The sequence below is a fragment of the Protobothrops mucrosquamatus genome, unplaced genomic scaffold, assembly GCF_001527695.2.
Source record: "Protobothrops mucrosquamatus isolate PMUCROS unplaced genomic scaffold, P.Mucros_1.0 scaffold_197, whole genome shotgun sequence".
Taxonomy (NCBI): domain Eukaryota; kingdom Metazoa; phylum Chordata; class Lepidosauria; order Squamata; family Viperidae; genus Protobothrops; species Protobothrops mucrosquamatus.
In genome coordinates this window covers 695,829-717,840 of record NW_015386273.1, presented here as the reverse complement: position 1 = coordinate 717,840, position 22,012 = coordinate 695,829, and the positions used below count along the sequence as shown (strand labels likewise).

Below are 22,012 nucleotides of genomic sequence, written 5' to 3'. Positions count from 1 at the left end.
GGGGAAAAGGCAGGATATAAATTCCATAAATGAACAAAGCCAGCCTTTTCAATGAATTGTGTGGTTGACCAAGATTGAAAGCTAGCATTTAGTCATGAAAATCAGAGGCAGGAAGCAATTTGGGCTCGTTCAGGAAGTGGTGACAATGTATATTTCCAATACTTTATTTGTGGAAACAAAAAATCCTCCACATAAAGAAATTTCATCCACAGAAGATATTAAGAATAAGGTTTTCCTGTAAATAGTTGCATATACATATTCCTTCCTTTTCCTATTGAGCCTTCCTCCACCTCCTCCTCCTCCTCCTCTTCTTCTTTCTGACATCAAAACCATTAGACTAAACTTGGCAGTGCAACTGTCTTAAATGGCTGTAATGCTTCTTTAACATTTTTAACCAGCTGAATCACTTAAAGTAAATCAGTGGCTGTAAGTCTCTAACCTTGTTATAGAGTAACTTAATTCTTCCTATTGGTCTTGGTGTAAACCAGCTTAATTATTCCCAATTGTCAAGACTGCTTTTTCCTCTACTCATCTACTTTGTGGAGGCAGGTTCTAGTAGAGCCTCAATACCCATGGATAATGCTGAGCAATTTCATAAATTAGAAGTTACTAATACATAGAACATTATGTATGTTCTGAAGCAAAGAAGCACTTTGGAGCAGGGTGTGGATGTGTGATTTACTGCATTTGTCTGCACTTCCTTGACTTTTTCTGGGCTTGCATGGGAGCTCTAGGGAACCAGAATGGCACATATTTAAATAGAAGAGATGCTGACAGAGGACTAGAAACCTGTTTTTCTAACTATCAAGTTGCTAACAAGGCTGTAAAAGGCGATTGCCTCCTTAGGCCTGCAGTTTGCCACATTAAGACAATTCCACAAGAGATCAAATACTCCCAATTCTTCTACCTTCTTGTGAATGTAATTCTCCCGCTTTCAACCACAAGCTTTTCTAAGCAGATGTCTTGAGTGAATAATTCACTTTTGCAAGCAGTAGCACGATAGATGTTATCATAATAGATGTTAGATGTCTAAAAAGCGGTGTTTTGTTGATATAAATTTAAATCTTTTAGGAAGGTGCTGAGAAATTATGTGAAGATAATGATCCACCGGTTGAGCTTCCTGATTTAAACCAATTTCTTCCCTGTGAATTTCATCGGGAGTTTAATTTGGCAGTAAAAATTAGAGTAGTACAGCTCATGATTTTACTTCATTTTTGTCTTCCGACTACTGCAGGTAGTGCTCGCTTTACAATAGTTCATTTAGTGACGGTTCAAACTTATAATGGCACTGAAAAAAGTGACTTATGACCAATTTTCACACCTATGACCCTTGCAGCATCCCCATGGTCACGTGATTTACCTTCAGATGCTTGACAACTGACTCACATTTGTGACATTTGCAGTGTCCCAGGATCACGTGATCCCCTTTTGCAACCTTCTGACAAGCAAAGTCAACGGGGAAATCAGATTCATTTAACGACCGGGTTATTAATTTAACAACCGCAGAGATTCGTTTAACAAACGTGGCAAGAAAAGTCATAAACTGGGGCAAAACTCACCTAACAAATTTCTCACTTAGTGACACCAATTTCGGGCTCAATTGTGGTCGTATGTTGAGGACCACCTGCACTGCTTTTCTCAATGTGGCAATTATTTCTTGAATGCCTTCAGTTCATTTCTTTGGAGAGACTTTTCTAGATCTTTTCTAGAGGATTGCACAAGAATTCTTTTGCATGGGATCTAGAACGTATTGTATAGAAGAGGCACAGTTAGTAACATTTAATAATAATAATAATGATAAAGTTGGAAGGGACCTTGGAGGTCATCTAGTCCAACCCCCTGCTCAGGCAGGAAACCCTACACCATTTTGGACAAATGGTTGCCCAGTCTCTTCTTAAAAACCTCCAGTGTTGGAGCATTCACCACTTCTGGAGGCAGGTTGTTCCACTGGTTAATAGTTCTCACTGTCAGGAAGTTTCTCCTTAGTTCTAGGTTGCTTCTCTCTTTGGTTAGTTTCCACCCGTTGCTCCTTGTTCTGCCTTCAGGCGCTTTGGAGAATAGCTTGACTCCCTCTTCTTTGGGGCAGCCCCTGAGATATTGGAACACTGCTATCATGTCCCCCCTCGTCCTTCTCTTCATTAAACTAGACATACCCAATTCCAGCAACCGTTCCTTATATGCTTTAGTCTCCAGTCCCCTGATCATCTTTGTTGCTCTTCTCTGTACTCTTTCTAGAGTCTCAACATCTTTTTTACATCGTGGTGACCAAAACTGGATGCAGTATTCCAAGTGTGGCCTTACCAAGGCATTGTAAAGTGGTATTAATACTTCACGTGATCTTGATTCTATCCCTCTGTTAATGCAGCCTAGCACTGTGTTGGCTTTTTTGGCAGCTGCAACACACTGCTGGCTCCTATTTAAGTGATTGTCCACTAGGACTCCGAGATCCCTCTCACAGTTACTACTATTGAGCAAGGTACCCCCTATACTATACCTTTACATTTGGTTTTTCTTGCCTAAATGTAGAACCTTACTTTTTTCACCACTGAATTTCATTTTGTTAGATAGCGCCCAGTGTTTGTTTGTTTGTTTGTTCTCTTCTGAACGGCTCATGAGATCCTGGAGGACTAAGAAGCTTTTCTTAATTAAATGGCGCTTGGTAGGGTTTGCTTGAAATATCCATATGCATTTCCTTCTTTTTTCAGATTTAATACTATGTACAAATGACATGAACGTAAACATCCCACAGTTGGCAGACAGCCTATTCGAAAGGACAACAAATAGTAGCTGGGTGGTAGTCTTCAAATCTCTCATCACAACTCACCATCTCATGGTGCATGGAAATGAGGTAACACCTGCTTCTCTTACGCTTCAATTAGTGCCTTTGAAACATGCCGGACCCCATTTCCTATATAATTATCAGCAATTGTGGCTGGTTGCTAGGCTGGGGAGTATTACTTTGGAGATAAATTTGGGTCCTTTTTTTTTTCTCCCTGGTGGCTTGCTTTTCCATCAGGGAGAAGAAAACTAGTTCAAAAACAATGAAAATATAAAGAAAGGGCCAGCAAATACATGTCGGAGAGCAAAATGACAGAATGTATCACAATCCAATTTACACACAAAGGAAGAGTGGTGTATTTTGATGTAGCAAGTGTACTTGCGCCCTAGTTTAAAGGTGCTAAAACAAAAAGCAGTCTGGAAGTATATTGTATTTTGAATGGTACTTGTTTATGATTTATTATATGATTAAACCATGGTAAATAAAAGAGGGGACAGGGTTCAGGAAAAAAGTAACTCTTAACAATTGCTTATTCATAATTTCTAAAGACATGTGGACTTAGCAACATCATATATAATAGGAAGGTAACCATCCATGTTAATCATGTATATAATTCTATATGAATTCAGCTGAGGAAAAAAAAAGTACTACACCCCTTGACTTGAAGTTCCAACTGTCATGCTACCCCCCCCAGTACAGTCATGTGACCACATGTTGGTTGCTTGGCAACCCGGCCACATTTGCAGCATCCTACAATCACATGACGTGTGTTTTATGTTGGTTTTGCCAAACATTGACAGCTGTTTCTGGTTTTTAGCCAAACCGTGCCATAGCAAACACTGAGTTCACTTAATGACTGCCATGTTCATTTAATGGTGCCACAAAAAAGGTCATAAAATTGGGTTGGTCACATGACAACACGACATGGCCATCACAACATGCCACCTTAATGGGCAGCCTCAGTTATGGTTTTATGTTGAGGACTATATTCAGAATCTCTTCTGAGATTCTGTAATGTGAATTGTCTTTCCATGAGTTTTGGCTTTCATTCTCCTAAAGAATAATGTTTCCTTAAACCCTTTTCTCTGAAAACAAGTTCCAGTTGTCCTAATTAAAAGTAGAACAATGCTCCAATTATAATTCTGTGAGCAGAAACAATGCCTTTTGGTTTAGCTATTTAATCCTGCCTGTACTAACTTGTGTCTCAGGTATATAATTTTCCTGGCAGAAGGGGTGGGGCAGACTAATATATTTACAGAACTGTGATGCTATATCGTTCTGAGAAATATATCCGGAGTATTAAACAAACTCCTTACCTCATACGTCAACACTACAATAGTTTTATTTATACCGTGCAATTCATGTCTTTGGCATTATTGAGAACTTTATCAGCAAAGAAACAGGAAGCAGTGGGCTAGTCAAGACTGAGAAATTAATGGGCTTAGATATGAGCATCATTAACCACATGGTTAAATCGTGACTGATTAAGTGACTAAAGTGGCTTGCCTTAAATGCATACAGTCGTCTGCATTGTTCTAAGTAGGCCGGTGGTGAAACGATCAAATTTTAAAGCAAATTAGCTGTGTCTCTTACTTTCAGAGAAAGTTTTAGTTCCTCTGACAAGATTTGCAATTAGTATCACTTTTTATGGGATTGCAGGCTAGCAATTTTTCTCCCAATATTCGTTTCCAGAGAACTCTGTTGGTTCTCTGTTGGTTTTGTTTAACCTGGTGGGACAGACTGCATGCATATAGCGGATTATCAGAGTATTAAACTCCATTAGCAGTGAGAAATGTATTGAGTCACGTACAATTCTAGCTGACTAACTGAATCATTTTATTCCTTCCAGCGTTTTACCCAGTACCTGGCTTCCAGAAACACATTGTTTAACTTGAGCAATTTCTTGGACAAAAGTGGGTTGCAAGGTAAATTATTCGATCGGTATCAAATAATCCCTAACTTTCTGAACAGTATTTTACAGTTTTAGTTCTCAGTCTTTTGTGTCTTTATGTCCGATGAAAAGCTCTACCAAAAGAAGCTGATTTGCATTAGGATGGAAACTAAAAGCCCCTTTATTCAATGAACGCATTTACATCTCTACAAATATTTTTACGTTATTAATTGCCTGGAGTGCTTGCTTGAATAGAGAAATAGAATATAGATTAAAATAAATAATCCATGAAACAAAAAGAGCCTGAAATTATTTTCTCTTGCATTTTCACTCCGTTTTAAGATTAGTTTTCTACTCTCGATTCGGTATATTAATGACAATCAGTAAAAAGCACCAGCCTCAAAAACCAGTAAATCCACAAGAAACAGCAAGGAAAGTTTTTGCTGCATCACTTATCAAGGCTTACATGTAGCTTCTTGCTTTTTAGCGATTGCTCACAAGGTAGGAAAAAGTTAGTTAGATCCTGGGAAAGTTTGAAGGTTAAATAGAAAAAGGAAAAGATTGAGGGCAAGTGCTATAACCATGGTGGCAAACCTATGGCACGAGTGCCACAGGTGGCACGCAGAGCTCTCTCTGTGGGCACGTGCGCCGTTGCCCCAGTCCTAGGCCTTCAGCTGGGTTTTATAAAACCATTTCATTTTTCGCCTCCGCCGCCATGTGCAAAAAAAAAAAAAAAGGTTCAATCAATCAATTTCAACTTCTCGCAGGAAAAAAAACTTGGATTGATTGATTGAACTTTTTAGTCCCATCCAGCCTGTGTTACCACCGAAGCCACGCCCACCCAATGAGCCACACCCACCCAATGGGCCACACCCACCCGGCACCCGACGATACATAAGTGGGTTTTTGGTTTGGGCACTCGGTCTCTAAAAGGTTCGCCATCACGTACTATAATGTTGGATAAAGGTAGCGATGGTGAAGGAAACCTGCCGCAGCTCCAAATCACTCAAAATGCATTGAGAAAGAGAAAGATGGCAGATTTTATATAGATGGTCCTTGACTTATGACCGATCACTTAGTGACCATTTGAACTTAGAATGCACCACACCCCCCTCAGGCTGTCCCCCAGGGTCACATGACTGCTCAGCAACTAGTCCATATATAAAGCCATTTGCAGCATCCCACAGTCATGTGACTGCATTTTATGATTATTTTTTTTTGCAAAGTTTTTACGTCCAGTTTTCAGCAAACTGGGGTTGCTTTATGATTGTCGCATTTGCTTTATGATTGCTGTAGTCATTTAATGACTGCCCCATAAAAGGATATAAAAATTGGGTCGGTCACGTGGGTGACCCACTTTGCAAGTGTTACCGACTTATGATCATAATGGGCAGGCCCATTACAGTTATAAGTTGAGGACTACATGTATTGCGGTTTAATTCAAGCTAATCAAGTAAACCACTATCGTCCCAGCTTTGACGTCAATGAGCAGAATGGGGGAACTCAAGGCAAAATATCTGACTTGGTTTATGGCAAAACATGCATGCTGTTAATAATTATCTCACTGATTCAAATATGTCAGTTTGCTAGTTGGCAATCCTTTGAATGTCTTAATGTACCTCTTTGATATTAATCTGGTTTTACATAAGAAATAGCTTGCTTTCTGTTTGTTTCCTTTAGGATATGATATGTCCACATTTATTAGGAGATATAGCAGATATTTGAATGAGAAAGCAGTTTCCTACAGACAAGTGGCTTTTGACTTTACAAAAGTAAAAAGAGGGTAAGTATCTCACAGGGGTGATTCCGTTACTTGTTTGCTTTAAGCATGCAGAATAATTTAGAATATAAAAATTCAAAGAGTATGAAATAATTTTCGAAGCTTCAAGGAATTGATCCTTTCTGAAATCTGGTCTAGAAAATGCTTAAACAAATAACGTTAGTACTATTGTAGATAACTCTTATATCACCCCTGCTAAAAGTCCACCCTGGTAATATGCAACAATTTGAAACCAAAACAATAATGGCATGCAAGCAGTGAAAATCAACAGCAAGATTAGCTTCCAAAAATTAATATACAGTGAAATGTATAATTCTTGCTGAAATTAGAAATGGAGAGAAACAAATAAAAGTATATGATAAAATGGACCAAGAATTTGGGGGATATTGTTGCCCATAACGGGGAAAAAGTGCTTAAAAATCTTGACATTAACATTAAGTTATAACCTAAAAGAGAATTTTTACAAAATGATGCATCATTGGTATGTGGCTCCAGAAAAATTGTCTACAAGATATAAAAGCACCTCAGATTTATGTTAGAAATACGGACAACACGAACAGTCATTTTATCATGTTTGATGGACTTGTAAGAAAAACAAAAACAAATCCAGAAAATTTTGAGTTCATGCATAAACAGATAAAAAAGAATTTTGAAGACAAAGATTCAACTGAAACCAGAACATTTTTTTTGTTGGAATTAATGGGAAGACAGCTAGAAAAATCTGTGGAAAATTACTTTTATATATGATCCTTGCTATAATTCTTGTGTAAACATACAAAGTTTCTGTATGTCCACAATGGAGGAATAGTTAGTGAAGGTGATGAAACGAGCAGAGAAAAGGCAAAATTAACTTGCTTCCTTAGAGACAGATTAATTACAGGTAGTCCTCGATGTACGACAGTTCCTTTAGTGATTGTTTGAAGTTAACAACGGCACTGAAAAAAGTGACTTATGACCATTTTTCACACTTACGACTATTGTAGCATTTCCCCAGTGTCACGTGATCAAAATTGGGACGCTTGGCATGTGTTTATGATATGTTGCAGGGTCCCAGGTGATCGATCACCTTTTATGACTTTCTGATAAGCAAACTCAGTGGGAAAGTCAGATTCATCTAAGGACCATGTTGCTAACTTTACAACTACAGTGATTTTACTTAACAACTGTGGCAATAAAGGTTGTAACAATGAGGCAAAACGCACTTGACAAATGTCTCAATTAGCAACAGAAATTTGGGGCTCAATTGTGGTCATAAGTTGAGGACTCCCTGTACTTCATTTAGTAGTGACTGCAAATCCTTCTGAACTTTTTGATGAAAAACATGGAATTTATGATTTATAAATTTCCTGATTAAAATAGATGAAGGGGAGGGATCCGACGTCATCTATCTCCGGTCTACAACACGGTCCTTTCAGCAGTTCCAAGAAGGCTCCATCCCCATTTGCACCACTCAGGTGACCTGAGGACACAGATAAACCTCCAGGTGGCCTCAAGGACTCTCCAAAAGAATGCAAATCATCAGCTTTCTGCAAGGAGTATAAATCCTTCCACTCCCCACTATTCATTCAGAGCTGAAGAAGCTTCTTGGATGAGAAGCAAAACGTCTTCAAAGAGAAAATTTTTTTAGAAAGTCCAGTTGCCTCCTGAAAAAAGCATCTTTGGGACAAGTGGCGTCAGGAAGTAGGCATGTGCAAACTTTAGACTGTTGCAGACTAACAACCAGAGCTTCCAACTGGATGGAAGTTGAAGAATGTGGGGGATAATTCTTGAACATCTACTAGCATATCTGGTCCTTAAAATCCCAATCTAGCCCCCAGTTTGTGTATTTTAGAAATTCCAAACTCCGTAACTAAATAGTTTTATTGGGTAAAGGCAGGGAGGTTCAGGAATTAAGCCCAGTCCAAATCACTATCCTTATGTGGATGCATGAGGAGAAGGAAATAAAAAAAACAAGACCACTCTTAAACTCTGGAAACATATGTGGCAGGCGTTATACCAAATCCATCTAGTTAGCTAACGATTTCCTTTTCTTTTTTAATAGAGCTGATGGAGTCATGAGGACAATGAATACAGAAAAACTGTTAAAAACTGTACCAATTATACAAAACCAGATGGATGCACTGCTTGATTTCAACGTAAGTCATTTTAGCTACCCATAAAGGAATATTAGACAGGAGCTTTTAAATGATCAGAATTAATCGTGCGGTATTGATTTCAGCTTACTGAATTTATCTGATTTAACGTATGTCTCTTTAATGGCATCTAAACATCCTGTTAAATAGGAATAGGAATAGAATAGAATAGAATAGAATAGAATAGAATAGAATAGAATAGAGCTGGAAGGGACCTTGGAGATCTTCTAGTCCACCCCTCCCCTCCCCCCTGCTCAAGCAGGAGAACCTATATTATCTCAGACAGGTGGATGTCTGGTCTCTTCTTAAAAACCTCCAGTGATGGAGCGCTCACAATTTCTGGAGGCAAGCTGTTCCACTGGTTAATTGTCCTCACTCTCCTTGATTCCAGGTTGCTTTTCTCTCTGATCAGTTTCCAAACCATTGTTTCTTGTTCTGCCCTCTGGTGCTTTGGAGAATAGTTTGATGCCCTCTTCTTTGTAGGAGTAAAAACCTATGTTTGCCTACAAGTACTATGTTGGCTTATATGTGTATGGAGAGGTAGTTCTTCCAAAATATATATATTACAGAATGTACATACTGCATGACATAAAAATATGCATGTAGCTAAATAATATTGGTGAAGTACTTACGGTGCACTGTTGGGTTAGAGAAAATAGACTTCGTATATCGGCAGTAGTTCAGAATTAGTAGCTGGGTTGAAATGGTATTCAAACATGGTTTGTGTTACCACTGTTTAGAACCTATACCGTGGTTTGAACTTCAAAATGTAAGGTGGAGCATTCCTACAATTGTTTCAGCTCCTTTAAACATAGTTAACTTGATATATGAATGGAGTAGAAACCCAGAAGTGCTAGTAGGCCCAGGTAGCAAGACCAGACTTTATTCCACTGAGTTCTTCTGTTAATCGTACAGATGAAAACAATCAAAGCTGGGAAATATAATTGCTCTGGGCCAGGGGTCTTCATACTTGACCCTTTTATGACTTGTGGACTTCAACTCCCAGAATTCCTCAGCCAGGCATGCTGCCATCCCACTCCAGCTGCCTCTCCTGCCAGTCTGCAGACCCGGAAAAGTTGGGGATCTCTGAAGATAGCATGGATGTTTTTTTTCCAGTTTGCTTAGCTGCTTCTTCTTCTTTTTTGATAGGTCAACAGCAATGAACTCACAAATGGTGTAATCAATGCAGCCTTCATGCTCCTTTTCAAAGATGCCATTAGACTTTTTGCAGCATATAACGAAGGGATTATTAATTTGCTGGGTAAGCACTTTCTTCAGTCACTTACTCCTTATACTTGGTAAGATTGTGGATTTCATTTTCGAATTTTTGCAAGACAATTTCAGACCAGCTTTTAAAAGTGGCTTTCTTTACATGTAAACAGAAATAATCCTGAACGCAAGCTGCTTCAGAATAATTTTGGGCACGAACAGTCGCTTATTTAAATTATAATTTTCTTTATGGCCAATCATCACATAATCAAATGGCGTTTTCTCTTCGCTCCTTATTTATGGAATCTGCCAATATTGGTAATAGATTTGATCTGAACTCAAGGGTCATAACCTTGGTTTGTTAGATTGATTAGGGATAGGTGCCACGTTTCCGAGTAGAGTAAGCTACAGAGGTCCATTTAATAGGGAATATCCTACACCCAGTGTATGGAATTTAATGTTATAATCAAAATTCATACTTCCCTAGTCACTATGAATCAACTCCATGTAAAGAGGAAATGAAGACTGGAAAATACGACAATCAGTTTGTAGTTTGTCTCGTTCTCGATCAGTTGAATTTCTAATTTCTGCTTTTTAGACTACAGGTAGTCCTCGACTTACGACTGTAATTGTGCCTGGCAATTATGGTGATAAAGTTGGGCACCCCAGGACCAGATCTATTCTTACAACCTTTTTTTGCAATGGTTGAACCCATTGTTCGCTGTTGGGTGAATTTTGCTGGAAACTGGAAGTAAACACCAGTTCCGGCTAAAATGTCGTAAATCATGATCATGTGACTGCAGGGCAATGCAGATGCCATAAATGCGAAGCGGTTGCCGAGTATCCAAAATGCAGTCATGTTACCATTAGCAGGGAGCAAGTTGTAACTTCAGAACTGGGTTATAAGTCCCTTTGGGAGGGGGGGGTGTCTGTTGGAACTTTGGCCTGTCATAAGTCAAGACTACCTGTGTGTGCAGAGCAACAATAAAGAAAATAAAGTGTCTTCTTGCCCTGTTCTTGATATTCTCAGAATTGTTGCAGATGCAACAGAACTGGTACATTCTTTACTTACTAATTTTCTGCAGCTGGACAGGTCTGGGATACAATAAGGCATAGATTATCATTAGCACTGTAAAATTAACTTAAGTGGAACTACCTGCCAGCAAGTTACATGCAAGCCCCAAATGCATACTAGGTCATCTGGCCTGGGAATTGGGTAACATTAAAATTAAGGAAGGTATTGGGCATAATTTTGTTTAAAATTGTAGAAGAGGTGATAATGAACACAATTTGAGAAGTGCAGTTCCACTCTACATCAGATATTGAGTGTGCAGATCAGATTTTTGCCTGTCAGCTGGTCATTCAGAAATTTATAGATTTAAAAGTGTACTGTGTCTTTAGTGGAAGCATATGACAACCTGAATAGGTTTGAACTATGGAATATTTGATATTAATACGGTTTAAGTGTTGGTTATGGAACAGAGCAGTATATGATGGAAATAAAGCACATATTTAATTGAATATTTAGAAGGCAATTTGTGGAATAGAGAGCACGGAGCAAAAAGTCCCCTTCGTTATTGAATGTGTTTATGAATTAATATGTAAAAAAACATGCAATTTTACATGCAATTATGTGAAGTGTGTAAGAAACCACTCACTTGAGTTGTGCTGATTGAAGACGTGAATGTAGTTTGGTGCGCAGATAAAGTGGTGGTGTTTGCTAAGAACCTATGATTTGCCACCAGGGTTAGATTGTATGGTGCAAAATAGGGATCTGAAAACTGATGTTTTAAAGACCAGGGTGGTAGTTGTGATTGACAGAGAAAATGGAATAAACAGATACAAGTCACACACATAGATGATAAAAGCTAGAGCAAGTAGTAGTTTTAATGAAGCCTTGGATAAAAATTTTCCATTTGTTGTATGTATATATAGCGTTTTTTAATTTAAGGGTAATTTTGGTGGTGTTTTTAGAGCAGCTTAAATATATATTTATGCTGTGGAATTTCATTTTAGTATTTAGTATAAACAGGGGCTTTTTTAGAGTTCTAATTTTAAGTAATTACCTGTTTGAATTTAATTCCAGCTCACATCCCACTCTTTCTTATTTTGGAACTGTTATTGGTGCATCAGATCTTCATAATACATTGTCAGACTGCAAGGAAATGTTTGTGATGTTTAAATTTTAATAAAGTGAAGATTTGTGAACATCTCTGATCTTTGTAATTGTGTAATATACAGATTTTTGCTGTAAATAGATGATTATCTTGACTGTTGTCATTTAAAAAAAATTCCTTCTGCAGAAAAATACTTTGACATGAAAAAGAATCAATGCAAGGAAGCCCTTGACATATATAAGAAGTTTCTGACTAGAATGGCAAGAATTTCTGAGTTTCTCAAAGTTGCAGAGGTAAAAATTGCTTAGTTCATAAAGAATATTTTTACTATTTTATTATTTACTATAATTTGACTGGATATTATTGTCAAGAATTTATGGAGTGTTTAAAAATTACATTGAAAGCTTAGATCAGTGCTTCTCAATCTTGGCACTTTAGGATAGGTTGATTTCAACTCCCAGAATTCCCTAGCCATGGCTGGCTGGGGAATTCTGGGAGTTGAAGTCCACCTATCTTAAAATGGCCAAGATTGAGAAACACTGGCTTAGATTAAACCACCCTGAAGAAAAATCCAATTTAAGTATTGGGAAGATTAATATTAGTGCAGATTTAGATTTTGTGAATATTTCATTCAAGTTGGCTGCTTTCCAACACTGCTGATACACAATCCTAAGTGTTCTTACATAATAGGAATCATCTTTAAAATTTATTATTGTATTGCCATATTATCTGGGCAACTTGTTGACTGAAAATGGCTGAATCTGTTGTGAAAAGCATAGAACGTTCAAGGGAGGGTCCTAACTAATATCTGCATTTCATTACTGTGCCGTCCCATTTCCAAGCCACTGAGGGCTTTTGACAGAGAAGGAGTAAACCATCATAATAATGATTATGGTCAAGCGCTTAACAATGAACATGTTAGTCAACTGCATGGTTCAAATTGAAAGTTCATTGGAACAATATGGTTTGGCTTCCTTCTTAGCAGCAGCAAAGGGACCTGCATATGCCAGTCTGCCACAATAAAGGGCCACCCCATTAAAAAAAAGCAGATGTTTCTATTACTGTTTAATGTAGCATGCTGGGACTTGCAGATTTTTCATTGGACATCTAAGAACGCGAAGCAGATTGTCGGGAAGTTAAAAATGTTCTTCCTGAGTTTAACCTCTCTCTGGAAAAGAGGCTTGGCAAAGAAAAGAAGATAGATAAGATAACTTTTATTGTCATTTTTTTACTGTGGGCACAACGGCACACATCAAAAATGAAATTTAGTTGCCCGCTCTCAAAATGAAACATATACATGACACACACCTAAACATACAATATATAACATATGTATAGACCCACACCCCTACATATACATAACAAATATTAAATACTGTCCATCTTGAATATATAACGGAAGGAGGAAGCTTGAGAGTTCACAAAGTTAATACTGTATGGAATGAAACTATGGCTGAATCTGGATGTTCTGCTACGGATACCACGAAGCCCCCTCCTCCCAGAAGGTAACAAGGAAAACAGGTTGTGAAGAGGATGTGTAGTGTCCCAGATAATCTTACAGACCCTGCTCAAGCAACGCTTCTGTTCCCACATATTTTTTGTAGGTTATTGATTCTCATAGTAGCAATCCAAAGAAATGTGCACATTTGCAATTCTGCCAGTATTATAGCTCCAGGATCCATTGGGTTTTAATCTGAATGTGCCTGTTTGCTTAAAATAAATGGTCTTGCTCACAAAATGTTCGTCGTTTTTATTATTTTGATGAGTTAAGACATTTTGATCTTTGCTGCGTATCTGTGTTAAAATATTAAACGTAAAGGATAGTAGAACTTTCAAGACTACAATACCTTTGTAGTTGTCAGCATGTACACTAGCGGTTGTAGTGTAGTTGTAGTGCATTGCAGGTAGTCCTCGACTTACTACTATTTATTTAATGACCGTTCAAAGTTACAATGGCACTGACAAAAGCGACTTACGACCATTTTTCGCACTTAGGACCATTGCTCCATGGTCACAAGATCAAAATTCAGACATTTGGCAGCTGACTCATATTTATGACGCTTGTAGCATTCCAGGGTCACGTGATCCCCTTTTACGACTTTCCGACAAGCAAAGTCAATGTGGAAGCCAGATTCACTTAACAACCGGGTTGCTAACTTATCAACTGCAGTGATTCACTTAACAACTGTGGCAAGAAAGGTCATAAAGGTCATAAAATGGGGCAAAACTCACTGAACTGTCTCGCTTAGCAACAGAGACTGTGGGCTCAATTGTGGCCTTAAATCGAGGACTACCTGTACATTGTAATACATTATAATATATTGATAGCAATATATTGTAGTGTACTACAACAGGGATTACAGATACGTACTCTTCATCTCACACAGTGAAAAGTTTGTCGTCTTCAGGTTTTTTCCCTTCTGTAATACTGTTCACTGTGTCAATCATCCTTCTTTTATGATATAATCGCCAATGAACTTGTTTTTAGTCAAAATGTGGTTGAGGCCTTTATCTCATTCTATCTCTTTGTTCTTGCAGCAAGTGGGGATAGACAGAGGAGACATACCAGATCTTTCTCAGGTAAATCATTATTATTAATTATTATCTTGGTTGTTGTTGTTAGTTGCGAAGTTGTGTCCGACCCATCGCGACCCCATGGACAACGTTCCTCCAGGCCTTCCTGTCCTCTACCATCTTCTGGAGTCCATTTAAGCTCACGCCTACTACTTCAGTGACTCCATCCAGCCACCTCGTTCTCTGTCGTCCCCTTCTTCTCTTGCCCTCCATCTTTCCCAGCATCAGGCTCTTCTCCAGTGAGTCCTTCCTTCTCATTAGGTGGCCAAAGTACTTGAGTTTCAACTTCAGGATCTACCCTTCTAAAGAGCAGTCAGGGTTAATCTCCTCTAGGACTGACCGGTTTGATCACCTTGCAGTCCAGGGGATTCGCAGGAGTCTTCTCCAGCACCATAGTTCAAAGGCCATGCCATCTTGAGTTTTCAAAAAAGACAATTTTGGCGTAATTTCAAATGTATTGATTTTTCATCATACTTGTAGAATGGAGAATTTTTGGGTATAAAAACCGGGCGATTAAAATCTGCACGTTTACCCATGGTTCAACTTTTGCATAGGCAATTTTTACATTCTTCATGGTTGATCCTTAATAAACTGGGGGGAGGGGGCTGATAGTTTTTATTCTTGTCTGCCATTTCCCCCTTTTGGTTTATATTTTGTGGCTTTGTTATTGATATTTTTGTTTTACTTTAAACCTCTGTTGCCGCATGTCATTGTGATGACAGAGGTGGGGATATATTTGTTTATTTTTTAAAATTTTTCCTTAAAGTGCTACGTTCTTGAATGGAAATAAAATTTTGAATTTTCGTACTAAGCTAAAAAACAACAACAACACCTCTGTACAGTATATAATTGCCAAGAACCAAGAAAGGATGACAGAGATTTATAGTAATTAATATTTGGCTTAAGTAGTAACTGCTTTAAAATGTTATTCCTTGGAATGTGGAATAAATGCCAATTCTTAAATGTACTACTTTATCTGCTTTTTTCTTAAATTTATGATCTTTTTTTAAATCCGTGTCTGACAATATAATGGAATCCCACATTCTATTTAATACATTTTAATCACTGGAGGATGATGATGATGATGATGATGATGATGATGATGATGATAATGACTTTATATTGCTGCCAACCTTGCAATTACAACTAGGCAGCAAGTATAGGGTTACAAAACCAATAATCCTGAAGATTATGTTTATGCTTTTGTAATGGGTTTTATTGCTTTTAATGTTTTTTTCATCGTTTTTGTTGTGTTTTTGGCCATAACAACAGGCTTGCCAGATCTTTAGGGACTTACAATAGCAATAGCACTTAGACTTAGATACCTCTTCACAGTGCTTTACAGCACACTCTTAAGCGGTTTACAGAGTCAGCATCTTGCCCCCAATAATCTGGGTCCTCATTTTACCCACCTTGGAAGGATGGAAGGCTGAGTCAACCTTGAGCCCTGTCAGGATCGAACTGCTGGCAGTCAGCAGAGTTAGCCTGCAGTACTGCATTCTAGCCACTAGGCCACCACGACTTACAAAATGTCCACATTACTGGGAAGGTCGGCATTAAATGTTTTGGATTTTCTAATCATTTTGATGAATTGTCTTGTAGGCACCAAGTAGTCTTCTGGATGCTTTAGAACAGCACCTGGCCTCCTTGGAAGGAAAGAAAATCAAAGATTCCACTGCTGCTAGCAGGTATGTGTCAGAGGCTTTTTGTAGCTTCTTCGGATATGCCTTGAATACAGGTAATCCCCGAGTTATGAGCGTTCACTTAACGCTCGTTCAAAGTTACGTGATGAGCGCCCCCTAGTGCTTACGAGCAAATCCCGAAATTACGAATGTTGTCGCACCACGGCAGTCGTTCGCCCTTACGAGTGACCGCAGTGGCTCTGTAACATTCACCGTGGTTATTCCCTCCCTCCCTCCCCACCCCCGCCCCGGGTCTCTCTAGGCCAGGGGTAGGCAACCTTGGCTCTTTTATGACTCGTGGACTTCAACTCCCAGAATTCCTGAGCCAGCCATGCTGGCTCAGGAATTCTGGGAGTTGAAGTCCACGAGTCATAAAAGAGCCAAGGTTGCCTACCCCTGCCCTTGGCACCAGGCCTTCAATACTCACTCTGCTAAGATCAAGATCCTTCGCTTTCTTGGCTGCTCCAGGCCTTCGGTGCCTTCGCAGAGAATGGAGGCCTAAAGTAACGCAAGATCACGCGAGATCAGTGGGGCGAGATCTCACGCTACTGATCTCGCGTGATCTCATGGTACTTTTAGGTCTCTGTTCTCTGCAACAGAGAACGGAACCGAAGCCGGTGGAAGCTTCCACATGCCTCCGGAGGCTGGATCTGGGCATCGGAGGCCTTTTCCAGGCCGCTGCTGCATGGATATGAGGCTGGGGGACACTTGCGCCCTTCCCCCGTGGCCCGATCCAGGCTCCGGATGCCTTTTGCAGTCCGCTGCCGCCCGGATCTGAGGTCGGGGGACGCTTCTGCTGTCACCCCTGCGGCCGGAACCGGGCTCCAGAGGGCTTTTCCAGGCCACTGCCGCCCGGAAACGGACTGCCGGAGGGCTACGTAAGCAACCCCCAGCCTAAGATCCGGGCGGCAGAGGCCTGGAAAAGGCCTCCGGAACCTGGATCGGGCAGTCCGGATCGGGCAGTCCGGATCGGGCAGAACCTGGATCGGACAGTCCCCACAGGGGACCCCGGCCCTTTTCCAGGTGAGTCCGGCGGGGCAGGGAGGGAAGGGGAAGCATGAGGTATCTTAGTGGACCAGGGAGACCTTGGGAGCCTGTTCCATCATTAAGCCCCCCCCATGGCCTTCCCCACCCTGAGATCCCTCATGTGCAGTTAACGAGCCGTGTCCATCTTAACGAGCAAGGGAGTGATCTCATTCGAGGTACGCGATTCCCTCTACGAGTTTTCGAGTTACGAGTGGAATGGGCAGGCTCCATTACACTCGTAACTCGAGGACTACCGTTATTTTAATTTTTGTAGCCAAGTTCCTTTGCCTGACAAAGTTTGACATCAGCTGCTCTGCTTTGTAAACAGCAAATGGGAAATTATGTGTGACACTCCCTTAGAGGGCAAGACCAGTCTTGGCCCTCGTGTTTGTGTATATAAAGAGGTCTTGTGGACGTCCTAGACATGAAATGGTTTCTATGGAGATTCTCAATTATCCAGGTCAGCCTTGTCACAAAGGTGGGTTTTTTTCCCCCAAAAGACAAGTGAACTTCCTTTGTTTTTCCTTGAAGACGTTTCGCTTCTTATCCAAGAAGCTTCTTCAGTTCTCTGAGAACTGAAGAAGCTTCAGTTCTCTGAGAACCGAAGAAGCTTCTTGGATAAGAAGCAAAACAGCTCCAAGGGAAAAGAAAAAGTCCACTTGCCTTTTGAAAAAGCACCTTTGGGACATCTGAAATGGTGTAATCTAGAAAAAGCTTCTGCACTTGAATTTGTAGAAACGTGGTTGCTGCAGTTTTTTCTATGCTGCTTCCGTATCTGTAGTGATCCTTCTGGGCTTCAGTTTTTTATTTCCTACAAAAAGGATGGCGGAACAAAGATGAAATTGCTAATGGTGTGTTAGTGCTGGATGCTATTTTCCCTTTAAAAACAGTTTTGAATTTTGTGTCTACTTATTTCTGCAATTAATCATTCTTCCAGAAGAGAAGATTCAATGACTTTTGAAGGAAATACCTCTGGCTGATCTTATTGTTCAGTTATTGTCTTTTATTAAGCAAAACCTTTAGCATTGCTTTCCTTCCGTGATATAATCGCCATTTCAAGAGTTTTGGTTGCTGATTATTTTACTGAACTCCTGATACAAGCTTGTATAAGACATCCATACTTTACAACTTGGAGTGACACCATTCTCGTCTTTCTGATTTTTCCCTTTGGCACTACTGGGACCATAATAGTTAATTAAAAACGTCGCTAGAAGGGAAAGGGAGGGTGGTTGGATGGTAGAAAGGGTAAAATAAAGATTAATAGTCCCTATTTACTCTAGGAAAAAGTAGTTCACCATTGTTCCCAACAGCAGTAAATCTGTGGGACCAGTCTGACTGCAAGTAAGTGATTGAAAAGCACCCTATGAATATTCATGGCCCAGGATACTCCAATACCACAATGGCTACTGCATCTCCTATAACAGTGATGGCGAACCTTTTAGAGACCCAGTGCCCAAACTGCAACCCAAAACCCACTTATTTATCACCGTGTGCCGTGTGGGCGTGGTCGTGGTGGTCATGGCATACTGGGTGGGCGGGGCCAGGGTGGCAGGGGCCAGTCCCTCACCATCTCCGGGGCACGGCATACGTGCCCACAGAGAGGGCTCTGAGTGCCGCCTCTAGCACGCGTGCCCTAGGTTCGCCACCACTGTCCTATAATTTATTGCATAAAAGCCAAACAAAACAAGATACCCTATCAAGTTCTCAAGGCTGAACTGGCGATGCTGCTCTATTTAATCCCTCTGAAGCCTTACATTATCTTGAGCAGCTTGGTTAACGTCATGTCTGTGGGGCATGTAATTGGGAATGAATAAAGCCTAATAAATAGGCAGTGTATCAATCTGGTATAAAATGTAATTAAACTTCAGCACCAGTTTTGGTTGAAGCAAATATTAATAAATGCGAAAGAACAAAGTGGAACAATGACTGATGACGTTCTTTTACCGGTCCACCATAGATAGCGTCCTCTGACATTACATTATGGTGTGGGATGCTGCCTTGACAGCCGCGGATAGAAAGACTGTCAACGCTGCAAATACTGTATATTCTTGCTTTGACAATATGCAGAACTGTCTGGTATTTTTTATAGTTAAATCAGGCAACAGTGAAAGGGGAGGAGAATAAGGAAAGTAAAAGAAAGAAAAAGAAACTGGAAGTAAATCACATCTTCCAAGTTAATTGGAAGATGTGAACCATGACCCCAAAATAGAGGAGGGAAAAATGCCTGGAATGTATGTGCAACGGAAAAGAATCTCAGATCTAAGCATTTCCACCATGCCGTACTGACATCTCTGTAACCTTAATAAATGCTTTTAGGATAAAAATATGCCTGAAAGTCCTTTTAAGTGTTNCCCCTGAGATATTGGAACACTGCTATCATGTCCCCCCTCGTCATTCTCTTCATTAAACTAGATTATTGTTGCTTCTTTCATAACCTTTTAAAAACGTAAGATCCCCAAGAGTATAAATCTCTTTTAGGATTCAGGGAGGGAAGCCATTAATTTCTAGACTACAGTAAATCCACCTTGGTCACAAAAGGGAACTTTTCCATGGTGATTGCTGAGTAAATGAAGTACAACAGAATCCCTTTTCCTGTCTACAATATATAACAGTCGGTTTCCTATTATCCCATTTTGCTAGGGCCACCACGCTTTCCAATGCAGTTTCTTCCCTGGCAAGCACCGGCCTCTCTCTCACCAGAGTCGACGAAAGGGAAAAACAAGCTGCGCTGGAGGAAGAACAAGTCCGTTTAAAACTTCTAAAGGTTGGTGTTGGTTTTTTTTCCTTTAGACCAGGGGTAGTCAACCTTGGCTCTTTTATGACTCGTGGACTTCAACTCCCAGAATTCCTGAGCCAGCTTAGCTGGCTCAGGAATTCTGGGAGTTGAAGTCCACGAGTCATAAAAGAGCCAAGGTTGACTACCCCTGCTTTAGACCATTGTATTTGAATTCAGTTGTGTATTCATTTACCTCAGGGGTGTCAAACTCAATTTCACTGAGGGCCGCATCAGCATTACGGTTGCCCTGGGGGTGTGTGGCCAGGGTGGGTGCGGCCTACTGGGTGGGTGTAGATGGAGTGGGTGTGGCCTACTGGGTGGGCGTGGCCAGCTCTACCTCATCTGCGTCAACCGTGGCAAATTTAAGATGCGGGGGGACTTTACTTCATGCTGGCTGGGGAATTCTGGGAATTGAAGTCCGTGCGACGTAAAGTTGCCGTGATTGAGAAACGCTGCTTTTTAAATCGGCTTCCGTATGTACGATGTGCCTTGGATTGCAGAAAGATATTTTAAAAAAAATATGGGCTGAATGAATACCTTTGGAACCAATTTTCTTTTAAAAGTGCCCAGGACACCTGACCAGGACACAAAATGCTAGCGATAGAAAACTGGTTGCACGGTCTACCTTAGTTTCTCATGGAACCTCCATCAAGTACATTTTGAAAAACCCTACTCTCAATGATTGGGACTTCAATTTCCATCATCCCCAAATAGCATACCAATAGCGATGGAATATGTGAGAGCTATTTCAAAATGTTTTGCGTTCAGAGCACACAAGCCAATTCACACACAATACATAGCTTAGTAGAGCAGTGGTTCTCAACCTGTGGGTCGGGACCCCATTTGGGGTCGATCGACCATTTCACGGGGGTCGCCAAGCAAGGCTGTCCGCCATTTTTTTTGTCTGCCATTTTTTTTTGCCCGCCATTTTTTCCCCCTTTTCCGGCGGGTGCCTTACCTCCCTTAGGCTGGGCCAGCTGGTGGTCGGCCTGCTCCGTCTCTGCCGCTTGCCAGCTACGCCTCGGCCGGCGCAGGGGGCGGAACCACGCATGTGCGGCGCTCCCGGGCAGGGAAAGTCCTCGACTTACGACCGGTTGGGTAGTCCTCGACTTACGACCGGTTTAGTCCTCAGCCTGCGACCGGTTTAGTTCTCGACTTACGATCGGTTGGGGTCGCGGCATTAAAAAGGTTGAGAACCACTGTAGTAGAGTATTTAAGCTGAACAGTCTTTAAAATTGTCAATTGGTAATAGACTTAGAAATGGAAAGCAGGGTAATCCCACTAGGGATACTAAAGAACAGCTCTCTCTGGTTTTCCCTCTCCCCGTGGTGTAGCCTTACAGCCAGTCATTATAAAGGAATTTGTAATATTAAGAATTTGGATTTATTTTCTTCTCTTTCCTCCCTTTGGAGTAAAGAGGAGGAGGGAGAACAGCAGGGCAACTGGGATTGTCAACTAACCAGTTCCGCAATATAATCTGAACTTTCTTTGGGCATTCCCCACACATGTCAGTGGGGTTTAGTCATTGCTAGGAATCCACCCAGGAAGTTGGGTTTTGTGTGTGTGGATGTGGGAAGACAAAAGAGGGGTTGGAAGCTAGTGATCACTTGCATAGAACCACTTGGTACCACTGGTGTTGTGATAAATGAGATTTCAAGAACAGTCTCGAGATGGGAGTAGGAACCCCCCCCCATTCCTTGTGGAGGTTTTTTCCCCCCCTATTATCCCCTTGCAGAGAGGTGGTTTTTTTCTTTAGTCCTTTGCAGAAGGTCTCTCTCTCTCTCTCTCTCTCTCTCTCTCTCTCTCTCTCTCTCTCTTTCTTTCTTTCTCCTCTCTCTCTCTCTCTTTTTCTTTCTTTCTCCTCTCTCTCTCTCTTTCTTTCTTTCTTTCTTTCTCCTCTCTCTCTCTCTCTCTCTCTCTCTCTCTCTCTCTCTCTTTCTTTCTCCTCTCTCTCTCTCTCTCTTTCTTTCTTTCTCCTCTCTTTCTTTCTCTTTCTTTCTTTCTTTCTTTCTTTCTTTCTTTCTCCTCTCTCTCTCTCTCTCTCTC

The 22,012-nt window shown here is 40.6% G+C and overlaps 1 protein-coding gene across 2 annotated transcripts in view; it reads left to right on the top strand.

Annotated features, from left to right (window-relative positions):
* PICALM (phosphatidylinositol binding clathrin assembly protein) overlaps positions 1-22,012 on the top strand; it is a 79,525-nt gene that overhangs the window by 20,900 nt on the left and 36,613 nt on the right. For both annotated transcript variants that reach the window (XM_015825107.1, XM_015825116.1), the window contains exons 2-10: positions 2,706-2,848; positions 4,629-4,704; positions 6,351-6,453; positions 8,492-8,585; positions 9,732-9,843; positions 12,095-12,201; positions 14,447-14,488; positions 16,085-16,170; positions 19,831-19,954. In XM_015825107.1, coding sequence (XP_015680593.1) covers positions 2,706-2,848; positions 4,629-4,704; positions 6,351-6,453; positions 8,492-8,585; positions 9,732-9,843; positions 12,095-12,201; positions 14,447-14,488; positions 16,085-16,170; positions 19,831-19,954 — 887 coding nt within the window. The remainder of the gene's footprint in view (positions 1-2,705; positions 2,849-4,628; positions 4,705-6,350; positions 6,454-8,491; positions 8,586-9,731; positions 9,844-12,094; positions 12,202-14,446; positions 14,489-16,084; positions 16,171-19,830; positions 19,955-22,012) is intronic.